Raw genomic sequence first — 18,427 nt, 5'->3', positions numbered from 1 at the left:
TCCCTGGTGAAGTGATCAGAAGGGTCGCCCACCCTCGTGGACCAATTGCATTGGCGAGACGCGCCAGAAATCAACACCCGTGGTGGGTCCAACGATAGGCCCCTGGATCGGCTCCGACGCCACGGCTGCGGAACACGCCTAGCCCCACTATAACGTATACAGCATTTTGGCCCGTCCGGAAACTCCAGAAAGGTACTTATGTATGCAGTGCCTAGAACGCGAGAGGGTCCCAAAGTTCGTATTGAAGGTGTTTTGGATATCTTTCACCAAGCCCGCACCAAGCCCGCACTCTTAGAGGGGCATCAGAGACACAAGCAGACCCGAGTCTACTCTACAAGCTAGGTATAAGTAGTGTGCTGACCAAGACCGAAGAAGCATATACTCTGCCTCCACCGAGCCATTGTATAGCGGGTGACTATTTGCTACACAGTTTTTGAGTAGGCAGAAGACAACTTAGTGTGGACAAGCGTCGGGTGAATATTGCTCATCGGCTGTCCGAGCTAGAATGGGCATATTGACCGTCGTCAGTTGCCCCCTATGGTCGTTGTGTTTCAACACCCAAGCCTCACGAGCCTCTTTCGCGTGGCTTCGACCGAGGGGCCGTAGTCGCGGTAATCTCCAGCATGCCACCGGCCGTCTATATATTATTTTGAACGGGTGACTGATGACTGGCACAGTGAGAGGGTAGCTGCCCTCAATCCCAATCGTCGTCGTCGTCGTCATCGTTCACGGTAGCATGTCGCAAGTTGCCGCTCTTGATGCCCTTGCCCATCAACGCCTCCTCCCTTGCATCTTCTGCATCCCGCTTCCTCTTCACGACCCGCATGTCCTTCTCGCCAACCGCTCCGACTTCGACCAGCAAATTGTCGATCTCCATCATGTTGACACGGGCGCCACCTATGGTGACGAGAGTGACGATCTGCTTCACAATGTCCCCGTTCTTGTAGACCAGGATCGTTGGGCAGTTGCGGTCCGGGTAGCCTTCGATAGCCTTGTCGGCCCGTATCTCACAGAACTTGACATCACCATACTCCTTCGCTGCCTGCCGCCAGAGCTCGGACAGCACTCTGGACTCGACATTGGTGCCCAACGGCGATGTAAGGTTGACAAAGACGGGGCCGTTGTTGGAGGCTTCCGTGACCTCGCGCTGGTACTCGGGCTTGGAAAGCGGGTAGACGGCGCCATGTATGGACTTCTTGGTCAAGTTGTTGAGCTCCTGCATGCGCTTCTGCCTGTACGAATCCAGGAATGCCTCGTCCTCGAGGTCTTCCAGCTCGTCGAGCTCGTCCAGGTCCTTGCCCTCCAATCTGTTCTCGTGCGCTATCCTTCGGCCCTCCAGGATGGCCTCCTCGATCATGGGGGTGGGAGAAGGGGGCTTCTCAGGGATGACGCCATGTTTGCGCAGAATTTCATTCCTGGAGCGCAAGCGACTGGTCAGGCGGGTTCAGGTCCGAGGGTATGAATTCAGGATGCTCACCACTCGGTATCGGCGTTTGGGTCGTCGATAGGCACCGCGATGCGTTGATCTGTGGGAGCTGCCATGGCGGCGTGGAAGGGCAGGGCGAGACGATGACAGCTCACGGGTGAGAGAGAGACGTACGCGGGGATGAGCAAAGAACAAAAGGCAGCCAAGTGCCGTGAAGGTCTCGGGTCGGTCTATATTGTCGGGCGTTGCCAGGACGAGTTGTCCAACCTGTAGTGACCTGGTTGTAGGCATCGACTTTCACTGGTCCGAACTTGGTCCCTGCATACCCAAGCAAAAAGGTCGACGTGGGGGGAGGGGAAGCGGCGGAAGCTATGACGCTAAAGCTAAGTGGGCGGGTGATCTGGAGATGCCTATCAGCCTCCAGGCTATGTCATGGCCCATGGGTGCCTGTGCCTGCATGTGGGCAGCGAGCATGGGCATGGGCATGGGCAAAATCTTCCAAGCACCCAACCAGATCTACCTTTGTGGTTGAAGGAGGTCAGAGGTGTAATTGAATAATTGACCTTGGACAGACCGGGTTGATCTCAGTTACAGTCAGTCCATTTGAGACCAGTTGTCATTCCTTTGGTTGTTCTCTGTGCCCGGTGCGCATATATACATTCTAGGTGTCGGGTATTTGGGAGGTGCACCATGTCCTCTTCGCATTACTCATTTCATCACCTGGTAGCATGTATACTGTGCTGTATAGAAGTAGTAGATCGAACAATTGTTGCCCCATGAAAGCGGCCTGGGAAACCACATGCAAGACTTGGCAGGGGAATCGATGGGCACTTAATCAATGGCAGAGCGATGGACTTGACGGCAAGAGTGCACGATGATGCCCCTCTTCGGCTGTCTCGCAGCTGGAGATCCGGCCGCCAGCTGCCGGACGCGGCCAGAAAGGTCCCCAAATGAAATGCACCGCGAGCCCTAAACCCTCTTCTCCACTCTCGGCGCTACTCCCCGTTCTGACTAGCGCCATTCACTCTCGCCTTCCTGTGTGTGGAGTCTAGGCAATTGAGGAAAAGTGCCCTCGACCAAAAATTCGAATCTTTTGACTTCACACGATCTCCTTCCCCTCACATCCGTCGCCAGCGAGTGCAAATCTGCCACCAGCAAATCCATCCAGATTTCCACCAGCCAACTCATCTCGCTAGGATCTTGATCAAGTCCTCCTTCTTCACAATCCGCCAAAATGGTGAGTCGAACCGCAGCCTGCGTCCGAATCCCGGTCCCTGGTCTCGCCCGTCTTCGTCAAGCAACATCCGGCCATCCATCCATCCACCCACCGCGATAACCACGACACCACCCGCGATCCCGACGACCACTTTTCTTGTCGTCCCCGCCACTGCTGCTGCCGCCGCGGGGTGGATGCTGGGAATATCAGATGGACGCGCGCCTCGATGTTGCTTGATGGACGGATCCGGGATCAGGACGACCTGAACACTCGTGTGTATCGCTACCAGGCCATGATGCTGACAAAATTTCCCACCACAGGTTCTCGCCGTTGACCTTCTCAACCCCAGCCCGGCTGCCGAGGCTAAGAAGCACAAGCTCAAGGTACGACAGCGCCCGACACCCCAGCTGCACCACAACAGCCCGCGTCGTCCGAAGATACTAACTGGCTGATCCTAGACTCTGGTCCCTGCCCCCCGATCCTTCTTCATGGACGTCAAGTGCCCCGGCTGCTTCACCATCACCACCGTCTTCTCCCACGCCCAGACCGTCGTCATCTGCCAGGGCTGCACAACTGTCCTCTGCCAGCCCACTGGTGGCAAGGCCAGACTCACCGAGGGTTGCTCTTTCCGCAGAAAGTAGACGGTTTCGCTTCTGCTTTCTTTGTGTTTTGGGCATAGGTCACGACTTTATGGTACAGCTCGGAAATCTGCAAAGCTTTCTCACGATGGCATGGGCGCATAGAAAAATGGGCATCATTCTTGTCTCCTGGACATGACCGACGACATCCAGCATGCAGATAGACGATGGAGTACCAAAAAGAGTTCCTCAATACAAAAAAGGGGCGTTTTGGGGTCCTGATATCTCGCATTCTCGCATTACGCATCATCTCCGTTTTCCCGCGACTCCGTTTTTCCCTCTCTTTCGGTCATGTGTATCAGGAAAGGTCCTTTCGGGGGTTGTTTCTGCATGATTGGGTGGATAGCTGAGATAGCTTTTCCATATGAGCGACCAGGAACGTGACTGGCCTGGTCGTGAGGACGTGGAACGCCGATTGAGGATCGCTACATACCCTAGTGCAGTGGTCATAGGTTTCACTGTGCTTTGCGAATTCACTGAGTTCCACGAAACTTGTCTCCGCTCCCTCTCCGCTCCCGTGCTCTTGTAGTGAGTGACACTGAGATCCTTGCCCCTTGTCCTTCGGCATCACTGCATACGTGCATTGTCGGTTCTGCGGCCACGCTGGTGAATCCTGCCTTGTCGCCCCAGCTGCTTGGAACACCTCACGGGTAAGGGGTTCTACTTTGACTTGATATTTCTATTGCTCAATTGCTATGTCTTGTCGCCGCTGTCACAGCGCCTACTATGATGCCGATGAAAGTACCCACGAAAACTAGACAAAAACAGATGAAGATAGCCTTGTGAGCCGGTGGTGCATCCTTCCATCGCAAGCCACGGCGCCTCTGCGCCTGCCGCACCTGTTCGCCTTCCAGTTGGTCTAAATGATATCGGATCAACGCGTCATCTTGTGCTGTTCCGTTGGATGATGCTTGTGACGGACTGCATCTGCCGGATTGGGAGGACGAGACCCACGGGGGTTCTGGCAGTGTCTTGGACTGATGGTTTGTCGGTGGTGCTGCGATATAGGGAGGTGGTGGAGGATCCATGGTCATTGTATTATATTGTGACTGAGCTGTAATTTTTGCTCGCATTAACTACATAACGTGTCAACCTGGGATCCGCCCACTCTTCCATCATTTTATAAGAAGACTGATTCCGTCGACTTTTCGTCCGTGGCGGAGTTATCGTCGCATGATGAGGCGGACGAAGGATTGGCAGCGGCTGTGCTTGGTGATGCTCACGTCGGCTAACGGCTTCTCCGTCTTTGACAGAACAGCCACAGTGATTTCTTACTCTGGGCAATTCTGCCAACTCGCTAGCGCGCGACACCAAATGCTCATGCTCACCACCAGCATTGATCTTCATTCAGGCGCCACAGAAACAGTGATTTCATCCAGCAACTTGCTTTCGACCTGAAAATCTAGTCAGTAATGAAGAGTTGTCCTCGGCTCTAGATTTACTTTACTTCGTCACCTTTCAACCTTCTAAAATGTAATATAGTCCTGCTAAGAAGATTTGCAAAACCTCGCAATAGGTAAGGGGGTCCTGAATAGAATTTCAGATTAACCAACGTCTTGGGAGACTTGATATAATTCAACCTATGAGAGCCAATTGACTATGCGAACCCATGTGTCGTTCACTCATGTGCAGCAGCAACATGATATCCGGGTACGGTACGCGCACCCGTCCCAGTTAGGAACCGGCCCCATATTTTGACCGTATTACGCCCTTCATTCGTCGACATGAAAATGCCGAAACATCACACTAAGCTCTAGCTTTTCCAACGAAAGCGAGCAATACGACCACTAGAACTATTAGAAGGAACAAAAACCTTGGCTAGTTGCCCAATAGTCAGGCTATCGCGCCCGCCCTTGACGTACATACTTCATCTCGCACTCGGTTCGACGTACTCCCTGCCGATCAAGTCCGTGAGATAATGCCCGATTGGGACATCGTCACCCACATTACCTTGTTCTCACCAGATTCAGCTGCGTTGTTTTCCGTGATGTCAGACCGTTAAAGACACACTCTCTGTGCTTTCCAGGTTGGGGTATATATTGTTCTCCCTTCCTTGGCATCAGGCTCTCTGCACATTTTCGATGTTACGTTCAGAGCCAATGCCGTTATATAATTGCTAATCCACGATGTCAGCCAAATCACGACTACTTGTTACCCTACTTCTCCCTTTATCCTCAAGCTTGTGCCATGTCCCTTCAACCGGGGCCGGGAACAACTCGTCCCAGCCATGCAAGGCCACACCAGGCTCTGCGTCGTGGCCACCTGAAGCAGATTGGGCCAGATTCAACCAGTCTCTTGGAGGAGTGCTTCTCCGACCGTCTCCTCCTGGAGCTGTCTGCCATCCGGGACAGCCAACCTACAACGCCGATCAATGCGCAACTGTCGCAACCGCCTGGACCACCTATGACTTCCACTCCAACGACCCAATCTCCAAGTTAGTGCTTCATCTCTGTAGCCGATCAGTACAATGAATTGCCTTCTGACACCGTTGTAGCATGTGGAACCAATACAGTAATGACTCCTGTCTTCCTAATGTCACTTATCCGTGCAGCCCTGCAGGATATCCTGCCTACGCGGTAAACGCGACCACCCCGGAGCATATTAAACTCAGTTTCCAATATGGTAAGGGCAAGATCGGCCGTCCTGCTCATACATATTATTAACGGAGTATGTGCAGCTCGAAAAAAGAACGTCAGGGTTGTAGTCAAGAGCACTGGCCATGATTATCAAGGGAGATCAATAGCTCCCGGCGCTCTGACAATATGGATTCATCACATGCAAGGGCTGCAGACACATACATCGTTTCAGCCCAAAGGGTGCAATTTCAGCATCGAGGGTAATGCTGTTACCGCGGCTGGTGCAACGCAAATGGGGACTCTCTATGAAGAGCTTGACAAAATCAACCAGACTGTCGTTGGAGGGGGTGGTAAAACAGTGGCTGTGGGAGGCTTTATCACCGGCGGCGGTCACTCGATCTTGGCACCGCGATATGGACTCGCCGCAGACCAAGTCCTAGAGATAGAGCTGGTCACGCCTACGGGAGAGTTCGTCATTGCAAACGAGTGCCAGAACCAGGACTTGTTCTGGGCTATGCGAGGTGTAAGTTGGGCCTGCTGTCAAAACATGCATCACTGTTGCTTACTTGCTTTCTCAAAAGGGTGGCGGGTCAACCTTTGGCGTTGCGACCTCCATCACAATGTCCACGCATCCATCGCCCAAGATTGTCAGTCTAGATATTGTCTTTGCCTCGTACGAGATAGGGGCCGCTTGGTTCTGGGACATGATAGGCTACATGCTATCGCAGTATGCATACCTAGACTCCAAGGGTATCTCGGGCTACAGCTTCATCTACCCCAACGTCTCGAACTCGCTTGATGGGGGCAAGACACACGTCTCTGCATTCGTCGGCAGCTTCATCTTGCAAGACACTCAGAACACAGGGGATGTTCAGGCCATCTGGAAACCCATGGTAGATCATATCGAAGCCGAGTGGCCGCAAACGGTCCACGGCAACACATCCGTAGCATATGCCTCGTTCTTGGATTGGTACGGTCCCGGTGGCCACTTCGATCAGGGCACCGCGGGCGCGGATATATACGTTGGCTCGCATCTTCTCAACTCCGGCGCCCTCACAGACCCTTCTGCAACTTTGCAGGCATGGAAAACATTCTCCTCGGTCGGAGGAAGTGGTAATGCATACCTGGTTGCCGGCCATGGGGTCAACAACGCCAAGCCCAGGGGTGGAGGCAATGCAGTTGGCCCAGCTTGGAGAAAGGCCCTTGTCCACGCAAGTAAGTTAGTTTCATGATACAATTATAATAATAGTGTGTTTACTTACTCTTTCGTCTAGCCAACGGAATCGCATTCCGCCCGCTAGACCCAGCGGCCAGAGCGAAGGCTCTCGTCGACGTGAACGCGTCTGTCGAGCCCCTGAGGAAGCTTGCACCGGACATGGGGGCCTACGTGAACGAGGTGAGATACACTTGTATACCATGATCGGGTGCTTAGGCATTGCTACTGGTGACTGGTTGACTGATACCACTGGTAGAACAACCCTGCCGAACCCGACTGGCGTCACAGTTTCTGGGGCGATAACTACGATCGGCTGCGCAAGATCAAGAGAGCTGTGGACCCACTGGACACGCTCTGGTGCCACCCTTGCGTTGGGAACGAGCGTTGGAAAGAGGTCGGCTATGAATTGTGCCGTGTGAAGGGCTATGAGCTGTGATATGCTCGAGACGATGGAAGACAGAAACCCATTAAAGGGGTTGTGGAGTGGAATAGACACTACGAGCAACGGGTCTCTAGAGAAGCTAGACAAGTTGTATGACACTTGAAAGCTCTGTTACATACGTTAGATACGGAATCTGTTCCAGGAACTGTCAATCCAGTGCCGGTATCTCAACATTATCATGGATCATTTCACCGAGCCAATTCCTTCATGATTACTCCCAATTTCATATCCATGTCCCTCTGAATCTCCTCGACTGATGAGAATCGGGCAGATGATTGGCAAGCCAACCTGACATTTACGTTCCCGGCCGATGGAAGTTCGCTCATATATCGTTCTTGTCGTTCTAGAGATAGCCTTCGCTTTTCGGCCTTTTTCGAGGGAGTGTGAAGACCAACATCGGCCTTGTACTTTGGTCTGAAGACTCATAGTATCAGAAACGATGCCTGTAAATGTGAATTCTGGCTGTTTTTAGACTCACGAGGATGTTCTGACCCTCTCTGAGGTCTTCTGGAGACTCATTCTGACTAATGCGCGTTTGTACCAACCCAAGCTGTAAAGGAACGGGAGACTCAATATAAGAGGTTCTTGTGCAAGGCACTTATTTCTCCAAGACTTGCAACGCAGAAATAAATTCGAATTGAGATTATTAAGGACTTGATGAGACAGTATGCCAGGGTCATACCAAGGTACGACTTTCAATACAGAGACATCCAACATATTGTACGATTGGAGACATCAGTATGGCTGATCCCAATATATAGCCGATATAGTCTCTAGCCCAGCTAACGCGCTTTCCCCAAAGAGCTCAGGTTGTCTCCTAAGTTTCTGCAAGAGCTGCTCTCCAATAGAACGAAGGGGTCTAGCGACGGACAGGGTGCATAGTCACACGACTTCCTCAAACTGGAAGCGGCCGCATGGCGTCTGCATGGCCTTTAATGTCAAATACATAGTACTGAAGACACGAAGTGAGTCAACTTCTGACTGACAAGACATCACGCATCATTAGCTTAGTAATTGAACCGTTGGTCATCACGCTCGCATGGTAAGGCTTCTGTATCTACTGAATGTTTTCACAGGCGATAATGTCTGTAGAAAGACCTGCTCTGCTGTATTGTTCTCGAAATTATATCCCTGCTGAGAGAAACATGATTGCTGGTGAATCGTTCTACGGGGCAGTCCATTTGAGCGGTCACCATATCCTGCGTTGTGCTCGCGGCCAAGCTGCTATTGCATGAAACCTAGACCTTGTCAGGCGCCAGAAGTTCCAAAACTCGTAATTATGCCGATCACTACTCATTTGAGCAATCTTTTGGAATTTTCGAGATGTCAAGTACTGTTTCCTCTTGCAGTCTGCGAACTAAACATAGCCACGAAGAAGCTGGCTTCTTCGTGTCAGCCTCACGATGTTTGTACCTTCAATGATTGTATGATGGGATACCCTGGGCTGCTTTTGACGTTTTCCTCGGCGCTATCTTAGTGGTCATCCAATGCCGTGACTAGAATAACTCAGCAAGCTTGTTGTATGCTGCAGTGATTGTGATTTGTCTCCTTCTGTCGCTCAGACACTGATGCTTATTCTTGCGCCACTTGTTCCTTCCACTCCAGCAGGACGAGAAGCTCCGTATCACAATTGTTCCACCTCGGAACGATGCATTCCGAAAGAATACCACGAGAGCACGTGTTTCGCGACGTGCCACATCAAGAGCTATTTTGCCTGCAGGCGAAGATCGTAACGGGTATGAACGCGTTGGCTACTGAATGGGGACTGCTTGACAGTAAGGACGCGAGACTTGATATGTTCAAGTGGGATAGGCATTACCGCTGTGGCTAACAAGGCGTCCTTCGGGCATTCCTTGACCACTATGGCTCTGCTGCCGAGTCAATGCGGTGATGCATATCCCATAGGTGACGATGTGCCGAAATACTACCCGATTCTTCAGTCCCATTTGCAGTCGAGACACCTATTTGCTTCTGGCGGGACGTTGTGATGGCCATCGTGATGATTGATGGCTTGGCATTCGGACATACGACCGATGATCGAGTCTGTGCCGAGTCCTGTTTGTCGCTCGGGAGTAGCTTTCTTCACACCACTCCCACGATAATGAGATGGCTAAGTGCAACATATGTCTGAAATAACCAAGGACGTATCCAAGTACAAGCGCGTAGAGCATAAAGAGCATGCATGCCAACGACATACCTTTACAAGTGATAATAGCCCAGTCTCTGAGAAAAAAATCGGTGAAAACCTTCATCAAAAAGCTGTGTTGTGTAGTAGCGTTGTCTTCCCAGACACCGGTCTTTCTTTTCTAGCGGATGGAGATGGACTCAACGGAGACCTAGTTTCTTCGATTCGGCCTCCCAAACCATTGAATAATCACATGAAACTGCCAAGAGGTATCTGGCCAGCATTTTCCGGACTCCAAAACCGATACTATTGATGTACTAGTTCTTGTCCGCTCATCCAACTGGTGAAATTATGGATTCAGGTCCCCGAAGTAATAACATCACTCTTGTGAGACCCCAATCCATTCAGCCCTCAATTTTCGTGTAGTGGCCCTTCCTCATATGGCGGGGGCCCAGGTTCCCGGTGCTTGGGAACACTTACAAAAAGTAACATCACCATTGCAAAGACAGACAGGACCGCTATACCGAAATAAGGAAGTCCCATCCAGCCTCCTCCTAGGTTCATCCCAAGAGCAAAAAGTCCCGCCAACATCGGCGGGCCGTAGACCGAACCAATCACTTCTGCCATACCAACCATGCTGAAAAGGCGTGAACGATGCTCTGGATCGACGTAGAGACACATAAGACTTTTGGCCAAGGAATTGTAACCTGAGCCTAAGGCGAGAACCAACAATCCCAAGATAAACATCCAGACAGTCGGAGCAGCTCCCAGAGCAAAGAAACCGAGGAAAACAAAGCCAAAGGACCATTTCGCAAGCGTCAGATCGCGTTCCTGCTCGTTGGCCATGAGGAATGGTTTCGGCGTCGAATCCCGCATCATGAATTGCGATAATAATGGTAAGATAACTAGTGCTTGGACGCCCTGAGCTAGGCCATATGTTGATTGGATATAGCCTGTGGCGCTGATTGGCACATTATAGCGCTTTGATACGAACTGTACAAGGAATTGTGTGACCGCTGATGAGAACGGCTGCGTGACAATGCATGTAAGGAGTAGGAGTATCAAGGATGGCGACTTCAAGATGGAGAGGCTCTCCTTTAGTCGTTCGTATGTTTCAGAGAGATGGCCACTAAGACTGGCTGGTGATTGGGATTGATCATCGGCGGCATCACTCTGAGTCTTATGTTGCAATGTCTCCGGGACGAATAGAAACGCAACTGCTCCGATCAGCAAGCAAGCAACCCCTACCCACATGGCAGCCCAGGGGCTAGTCACTGTTAACATAGCTGATGATAAAGCTGGAGACACCAAGCTTCCTATGACACTAATGACATGAGCGCGCATAAAAGCAGTCGCCCTGAGCACTTGTCAGCGATCTATCTTGTCTGGGGATGGGTTCAAGGCAAACCTTTTATCCTCGGAGATGACATCTGACACCATACTATACACGATGCCTATTAGAACGGCATTACCGCCTCCTACGAGTAGGAAAAGGCAGGACAGAGCAATGAGACTCGGAGGGAAGACCGAAGGGAACCACAAGACTGTGATATCCCATATTATTCCTAGTGATATGCCCAGAAGAGACAGCGCAAACACAGGTCGCCGACCAAGTCTGCATCTAATCAGCCAAGCCTAGCAAAGCTAATGTGCCCCTGCCACTCAGAACCATACCTGTCGGCAGCAATTCCCCATGGGAAAGCAGCAAGAAAGCCTACGACCGCCTCGCAAACCCCAACAATGGCGAAAACGAAAGCCACATCAGCCTGGATGGACTCTATTTTGCAGAGCTCCTCGTCGATAGGCTCATTTCCCATTCCATAGTACTTGTGACATACAACGTTCTCGACTAACTGCGTGAGTGGGATAATGACAAAGCCGGCCGCTGCAGAGACAACAAAGGCGATTGCACACAAGATGTTGACGATGGTATTCCCGTTGTGCGCCTTGGGGACATTGACGCTTGCAATTGAGGCAATCGAAGCGACTGACAGCATGTGCCGGTGTGGTGGACGACGCTGTTTGGCGGCACTCCCTGCTACCAGGGGAGTCTGCTCCGTGCTCTCATCGTGGTCTTCTTGGGACTCGTCCATTTTGGATGACCTATCACGTTACACCACAATACGCTCGCGTGGGATCCGGAGCCGAGCAGCCACGCGTAGAAGAAAAGAGAGAAAAGAAAGAGATGAATATTTGGCTACATCGGTACAGAAACATAAGCAACGAGATGGGAGACCCTTGGCATCAGGGCAAGTCGGAGTGCGTCCCGTTTCTAAACTCATAGAGCCACGGTACTCCGCTAGGTAAGCAGGTGCACGCCCGAGAAGGGCCTGGCGGCGTCGGATGCCGGCGCTATCAGCTGGTGTGGACTAGTCATCCACTTCTCGACCGGCCCCATATTCTATAGCTCCGATTGCCTCTTAACACATCCATAATAAACAATGCTAGACGTCACTGGGGACAAGGAACTCATCCATCGAAACCTCGCGGCGCGGGGTCACAAGCTTTGTAGCAGAACAGCGGAGCGGGAACCAATTCCGAACCCGAACTCCGAGAGGCAATCTGCTTACGCCGCTGAAATCATTTTGGCCCTGCTCTTACGGAGTAGTCAGCTGTGAAGACAAACCTGCATGATGAGCCAGAAGGCGGGTAAGACTATGCAAGACTCGGAAATGCCCAGTCAGTTCGTCATCTGACTTTTCTGGCGCGGTGAATTGCGTTCCACAGGTGCTAGTTGGCCGGCTGCCATTCTCTGCCACAGGATATGACCCACCGCAAGGCCAACTCAGAAAATATGGCCAACATTAGCTTAAGAATGCCTGCCTCGTTGCTTTGGGGCCGTTGGTTCACATTTCGCCAATGAAGCTTAGATGCTCACACCGCAGATTCCAAACAAGATTGAATCATGGATAGGTGCTGACCTTGTTAAGGCAGGCCCAAGCATCATGCTTTCTGTCCGATGTTCGAAATCAGCTTATTCGTTCGAAGTAAAGATGGGGGTTATGATGGAATCCATGGTATAGCGTACATCTGCATGGCTTGAGAAATGATGCTTACACTGCTGATCGCCTATGTTGAGTTGTAAACTTGTTGGAAGTTGTACGATCCCACCGACAGGTGCCTGTCATTCCGGTCACACCCTGCGTACTAGTGAGTGAGTACTTGCTGGAAGATTTCATGATCATTTCCCCTGTACCTGCCCAGGCCATCTTCTAGTTGAGCCAACTGGAAACTAAATGCTCCATGGTTAGCTCACGAAGGCCGACCCACAGTGAACAAACCTTTTCTGATAGATTGGATATTTCATGACGGCAGCCGACCTTGGTGAATGATATCTTGGCCTCCGCTTGTCACATATGTATCCATGGGTCGTTCAGAGACGCGTCTAAGCGGCAAAGATAAGCGCTGAGGTGTGAATACCTGTGTGCAACCTGCGTCAACTTGGGTCCATGAGCAACTCGAGACATGATTCGTCAAATGTTGGGATGTCACCTAATTCTTCTGGTTGCAGATAGGACAGCAGACGCCAACGTGGGAATTGATTGGCACAAGTCAGAAGCGTGCCTAGGGCACGGTCGCTTCCGCTATCTGATCATCTCCTCGGCCACAACCTGTCAACGCTATGTCGAGTTATATGCAGAACGCGACCTTCTGCATGCAGATCTCACGATCACGTTTTCACCTCACATGGACCTCGCTGGAGGATTGAACTTGGGCATGATCGCTTTCTCCGCTCTGAACTGCCGCATTTTGTAGCCAGAAGTCAGCACCACCAGTGTTAAGTTGGTCATGTGTGAACAATGGGCAGCAAGAGCATCCTTGGTATGATCAAAGGCAGTAGGGCATCGTTAAACATTCCCGATCATTTCCTCTAACTGAACCGCGTTTTTTTTTTATCCTCTCCATGCGCCGGCGATCTTCCGTATGTGTGACACAGATCATGCACTCTGCTCAAAGTTTGGAAAATGGCTCGTCGACCCGACAGTCTGGTACTTGTAGTATGACTGCATATCGCATTGTGAAAGGCACACTGCTGGAGTGGGCTCAGGCAGGGTTGCTGGCGCAACTACCCCAGACACTGCCCGGGTATGGAATCCCACATAGGCCCAGAGTCGTGCGGGAAATCTTACATCTCTGTATTGGAGATGCACGCATGCACCTGCACCTGCAGCATGTAGTTTGCCTCGGGACCCATGGGGCCCGTCCCGTACGTGCAACGTTGAATAACAAGAACCGCCTTCAGCGTCAACGTCCATTTGTAAGTGTGCTGCAGATGCAAGACCAAGAAGAGACCTCAACCCCTGGCGACAAAGTACCATGCATCCACCAGGTCACCTCTCTTCGCATGCCAATCCGTATGCATGCCTTAGACAGAGATTGAAGTGACTGAATAGACACCATGGCACCCCTCAGCCAGCCGAGGCCATGCGTGCTTCTCCGTCTTGCAACCTATACTTAAGCCGGCTACCCCACCAGTGGCTTCTCTACATATATTGAGGAACTCGCAAACCCTAAGCTAAGATTATTGAGAACTACCATACATACTCCAGCAGAGATCGACTGGTGTTCTATAAGCCACAAGAGTTGTTCACTCCATCTTCGATTTGACACAGGCCAATCTGTGTCACACTTTCATCATCATTATCACTATTGGTCACTTAGACTACTGCAGGTTCAGAAATCTGCGTCAAAAGGTATCCCAGAGCCGAATGCGACTGGTTCATTCTAATGGCGATTGGACTTCTTTGCCCTCATGGGTTGTACTGCCTTATGTGTTCCAACGACACCTCTCCATACTTCCATAATACTCAACGCCGCATGACGGAGGAAGAGTTACGGTGCAAGATTCTGGTATATATGCAATTCCGGCGTGAACACAGGCAAATGGGAGATAGCTGGTTATGCAGACTGCCAAAGAATATTTTCGACAGAATCATGTGCGAGCTACCGTATGGAACGCTTCTTTGGCTTCGTTGGCAGAGCCGAGCTCTATACAGAGTCGTAAACCCCCAGTTGGCTTCGTGTGAGAGCAAGCATGCCCTTGTGCTTCACGCGGCCAACTACTTCGAAAAGAACTGGGACAAGATTGGCTGCTATAGGTGCTGGGCTGTGCTCCCGCCGAGTCGATTTGCCATCAATCAACCATTGTACGCGCCTGCGAATGGGGAGGTGGGAGAGCCCAATAAGGCACTGCGGAAGTTCTGTATCAGCTGTGGCGTACGAGACGGACTTCATAAGCCAGGAGATGTCCTTCAAGGCGGGAATCGAAAAACATGGTGGGTCTGTAAATGTCGACAGGCGAGGGACAAGACCACTACATTCTCCTGTCATGATTGTGGAATGACCGTGCCTTTCTACACCCCTGTTTAGGGTCTTTGAAGAAAAGTATGCAACGAGATTTCGATATCTGCGGAATTAAGACGCCAAGGGCCTCAGGCTGGGATCTTGATGATGAGAAGATGGAACATGGTGCGAAAAGAGATAGAATACAATGGGTTGCTATATCTCTGGTCTTTCTCCATTTATGTTTATTGTTACTTATTACTCCAGATCGACGCGACAAGATACAGACCACCACACTCTTTGACTTATGATGCCCGACATGGGTTATCGCATCGGGAAGTCTCACATGGCACGTAGCAATGAAAATGTGTGTGTACAACAACGCGAATCGCAAATAGTCCTTAAGCCCCTGCAGCGTAGGGCCATGAACAGATTCAATATTGAAAGCGTAATTCTCTCCGACTAACTTTTCATTCTCCACTCATGCACCTACTCGCACCCTGAAGTTGTAGCAGTGAAGTATTATCTTCATCAGATGGATCCGCTCTAGTATATGCGGCGACGCTCGAAGCTTATTTGGCCGACAATACTTTGCAACTTAATGTCCCAGAGTCTGCATCAGTAGAGAAGGGCTCGTGCGAAACGGCGAAACTAAGTGATACTACTTGCAGCCACCAACGATCACGTGCAGTGAGAAAAAAAAAAAAAAAAAAAAAAAAAAAAAAAAAAAAAAAGGCCGGATACCGACTGTACCTACCCGATGCCTTCTTGTTACAGTGATTTAGGATCGTGACTGGTGAACCAATGTCACATGGGAGGAGCTTGGACTCATCGATCGACATACCTTTATCAATTTGAGGTCAGATCATGGAGACATGCATACACCAATCCAGATGGTTATGAAGGGGTTCATTTTGATTGAACAGAGCTGAGTTGGAACCTTAGGATATTGACCGCTAAGAAAGGAGGATTAATGCGAGCGGCCGCCCACCGTAATGTGAGAGGTAGGCACGAAACAAAGTAAAAGGAAATCTAGCCCAAAGTGAAAGTGAAATGCTCAAACGCCGTTTTCGATGCAAGGGTATCCTTCGCTGTCCTGTTTAGACACGAGTGGGAATCAGTTGTAACCACTGCGGCTCCGGCCCCTCTTCGACGATGACTCGTCGGTAGTATTCTCTGTCTCTGCAGAGTTCTCGCGAGATTTTCGCCCGCCGCTCGAGCTCTTGTCTCCCTTCTTCCCTCCGCTAGAACTCTTGTCTCCCTTCTTGCTGTACCCTGAGGAGTCCGGCATTTCGATATTCTGCGACGATGGTTCCGCAACGGACTGTGAAACTGTGCTGTGCTCGGTTTGCGTTTGACTGGTCTCAAGGGCCAGGATCTCCCTTTCTGATCGTTCTGATCTTTCTGTGAGATCTTTGGTAATTAGTCTATCGCTTCTTGCGATTTTTCTGCGTGATCTTCTACTTTGCGTTCGTCCTCTGTTATGCTGGATGCTAGTACCTCGATTTGAAGATTGTCCTCGTTCAGCTCCCTGTTCAGCGGAGGTTGATTCAATTTCAGAATCGTTGGAGTCGACGGTACATTCCTCAATGTCTTGGCGTTTTCTTTTGCGTAGACTCTCCGGCTGATCCAGTGTCACCTCTCTTTTACCATGAACAACACGTGCTCGTACTGGTGTCGCTCTGCCGCTCAAGTTTCCGAGCCCACTGATGTCAGAAGATACAGCGGAAGACTTGGGACTGTCGAAGCCTTCGTTGTTGTTCTGGCGTTGATCTGCCATAGCATCAATGTCAGCAGATCCGAGGGATATGGCACAGTTAGTCATGGGTTCAGAAGACCACATGAGCAGCGTGAGTCATGTGTGTTGACAAGGCATCACTCTGGGCAACTTACTAGGTGCGTTTGGATGATGGTCCGAGGATTATCACCTAGGTTACTGGCGGTTTGCTAAGTAGATCGAGCAATAGTAGATTGATGAAAGGTGAGATGAGATATCTTGGAGCTGTCTTTGGGATATCCACGGACCCAATGCTCTATATATATCCTATTCCACCCCCATATGGAATTGAATCCCAGATCCTGAGACTTGACAGATGTCTGATATGATGTTACAATTCCATAAGGCATCGCCTCAGCCCTACAAGAGATCCATCTTCACAGATCCACAATACTTGGTTGCATGGATGCTCATAGTCTTACTACGTGGAAGTTGCGGTGGATTAAGCCTTACCTAGCCCTCCAAGTCCAGTAATCATATACGGATCAAAACGTCTGAGGTGCAGAACCCTCGAGTGGTGACACCCTGCCAGCCTGCATGGAATTGAGAGCGCAGAAGCGCCTAGACGCGATACCGCGCCAAATATGCCACTGGCAGGAGGTAGTTAGCGATGAGCCGGAGCTGTGCAGCCTCCATGCAACGCGCAGGATTTGCCCTTGCTCGTCATGCTTGATGCGAAATCAGCCGGAAACTGGGGAAGGACAGTAGCCCGGTGACTAACATGAGGTTCGTGTGAAACGGACCACGACGCAAGCTAGAAATATTTTGCCTGCAATTGGGGGCCAGGATTCGTACTGCGCCTTGTGTTTGTAGATACCAACTAGATGTTGTGGGGTGAGCCGAGTTGATACCCAGTCGCCTGGCATGTAAGTCGTCGAGATGCTGGCACACTCGTCCCAATTTAGAAAACCGTTGTGTAGGCAGGTGACCCTGGATCACACAACCCTTGCCGCTTCAAGACTATTAGTCATTTCCGCAAGCAAGGTTGGGCTGCAAGAGTATCCCTTGGAGCCATCCCGAGTGACTGGTTGCGATGGCGCATGCGGCAAAGCAATAGGCCTCAGTTGATGCTGTATCTACGCTCTAGGCAGGTTGTCTTCTAATCATGAGTTTAATATTGGTATCAGTCGGCTTCACTACCTGATTGAGACTAGGCCAAGCAATATCAGCTGCGCGCCAGAACCTGATAGACCCGTGGAACTTTGAAGATCTCGACGAGGGAGTTCGCTGCTTGAACAATCCGCTATGCCGTGGTAACGGGGCAGGGCTAGTGATACGATTTTGATCCCTGAGAAAGATGCTTGGCCGTCCCACTGCTATGGTGATTGGTCCCAGTCCAATTGTTAGCTGCATTCAGGTGGCGTTTCGATGTGCATATGTGCCCACCTGGGTGCATAGGAGGCTCTTCATTCTGCAAGCTTCTGAACGGAGGTGCTCAGCGTGGTTACACGCCCCATATTCGACATAGCTAGCTGACCGGTGTATTCATACGAAATGCCATCTTCCTCGTGCTTGTGATCTCAGAAGCTGCCTGCATTCATGGCGGTTTGCGGTAGCGGGTGGTGGCCCACCCCCTGTAGCCCAGCGCTGGGGGCGGGAAAGCTACGCCACACGAGCTAATCTCCCGTTACCTGTTAGCTCAGGTTTGCACGGGAGTTGCCAGTGTTGGACGTCTACGTAATTAACGCCATGGATGCGATACTACCTCCACTCAGCCTTGCTTAAAAT

The 18,427-nt window shown here is 51.0% G+C and overlaps 6 protein-coding genes across 6 annotated transcripts; 2 read left to right on the top strand and 4 right to left on the bottom strand.

The window, feature by feature from the left end:
* Positions 1-694: 694 nt before the first annotated feature.
* JN550_003990 (uncharacterized protein) lies at positions 695-1,542 on the bottom strand (the record flags this gene model as incomplete). Its single annotated transcript, XM_049315456.1, has 2 exons — positions 695-1,415; positions 1,478-1,542. The coding sequence occupies 2 exons, from the start codon at positions 1,540-1,542 to the stop codon at positions 695-697; spliced, it is 786 nt and encodes a 261-aa protein (XP_049174012.1).
* Positions 1,543-2,660: 1,118 nt separating this feature from the next.
* JN550_003989 (uncharacterized protein) lies at positions 2,661-3,283 on the top strand (the record flags this gene model as incomplete). Its single annotated transcript, XM_049315455.1, has 3 exons — positions 2,661-2,663; positions 2,963-3,025; positions 3,101-3,283. 3 exons carry the CDS (start codon positions 2,661-2,663, stop codon positions 3,281-3,283), a joined length of 249 nt encoding a protein of 82 aa, XP_049174011.1.
* Positions 3,284-5,406: 2,123 nt separating this feature from the next.
* Positions 5,407-7,508, top strand: JN550_003988 (uncharacterized protein; the record flags this gene model as incomplete). Its single annotated transcript, XM_049315454.1, has 6 exons — positions 5,407-5,714; positions 5,775-5,902; positions 5,958-6,379; positions 6,438-7,071; positions 7,131-7,252; positions 7,329-7,508. 6 exons carry the CDS (start codon positions 5,407-5,409, stop codon positions 7,506-7,508), a joined length of 1,794 nt encoding a protein of 597 aa, XP_049174010.1.
* A 194-nt stretch (positions 7,509-7,702) lies between these two features.
* JN550_003987 (uncharacterized protein) lies at positions 7,703-8,033 on the bottom strand (the record flags this gene model as incomplete). The annotated part of the gene is made up of 2 exons (XM_049315453.1): positions 7,703-7,928; positions 7,993-8,033. 2 exons carry the CDS (start codon positions 8,031-8,033, stop codon positions 7,703-7,705), a joined length of 267 nt encoding a protein of 88 aa, XP_049174009.1.
* Positions 8,034-10,050: 2,017 nt separating this feature from the next.
* JN550_003986 (uncharacterized protein) lies at positions 10,051-11,732 on the bottom strand (the record flags this gene model as incomplete). The annotated part of the gene is made up of 3 exons (XM_049315452.1): positions 10,051-10,996; positions 11,048-11,254; positions 11,314-11,732. 3 exons carry the CDS (start codon positions 11,730-11,732, stop codon positions 10,051-10,053), a joined length of 1,572 nt encoding a protein of 523 aa, XP_049174008.1.
* A 4,307-nt stretch (positions 11,733-16,039) lies between these two features.
* On the bottom strand, positions 16,040-16,747 carry JN550_003985 (uncharacterized protein; the record flags this gene model as incomplete). Its single annotated transcript, XM_049315451.1, has 2 exons — positions 16,040-16,326; positions 16,423-16,747. 2 exons carry the CDS (start codon positions 16,745-16,747, stop codon positions 16,040-16,042), a joined length of 612 nt encoding a protein of 203 aa, XP_049174007.1.
* Between the last annotated feature and the right edge of the window lie 1,680 nt (positions 16,748-18,427).

The sequence above is a fragment of the Neoarthrinium moseri genome (genome assembly GCF_022829205.1).
Source record: "Neoarthrinium moseri strain CBS 164.80 chromosome Unknown scaffold10_Wmoseri_CBS_16480, whole genome shotgun sequence".
NCBI classification, from domain to species: domain Eukaryota; kingdom Fungi; phylum Ascomycota; class Sordariomycetes; order Amphisphaeriales; family Apiosporaceae; genus Neoarthrinium; species Neoarthrinium moseri.
The sequence above is the reverse complement of the archived record's forward strand: the minus strand, read 5'-3'. Positions and strand labels throughout refer to the sequence as shown.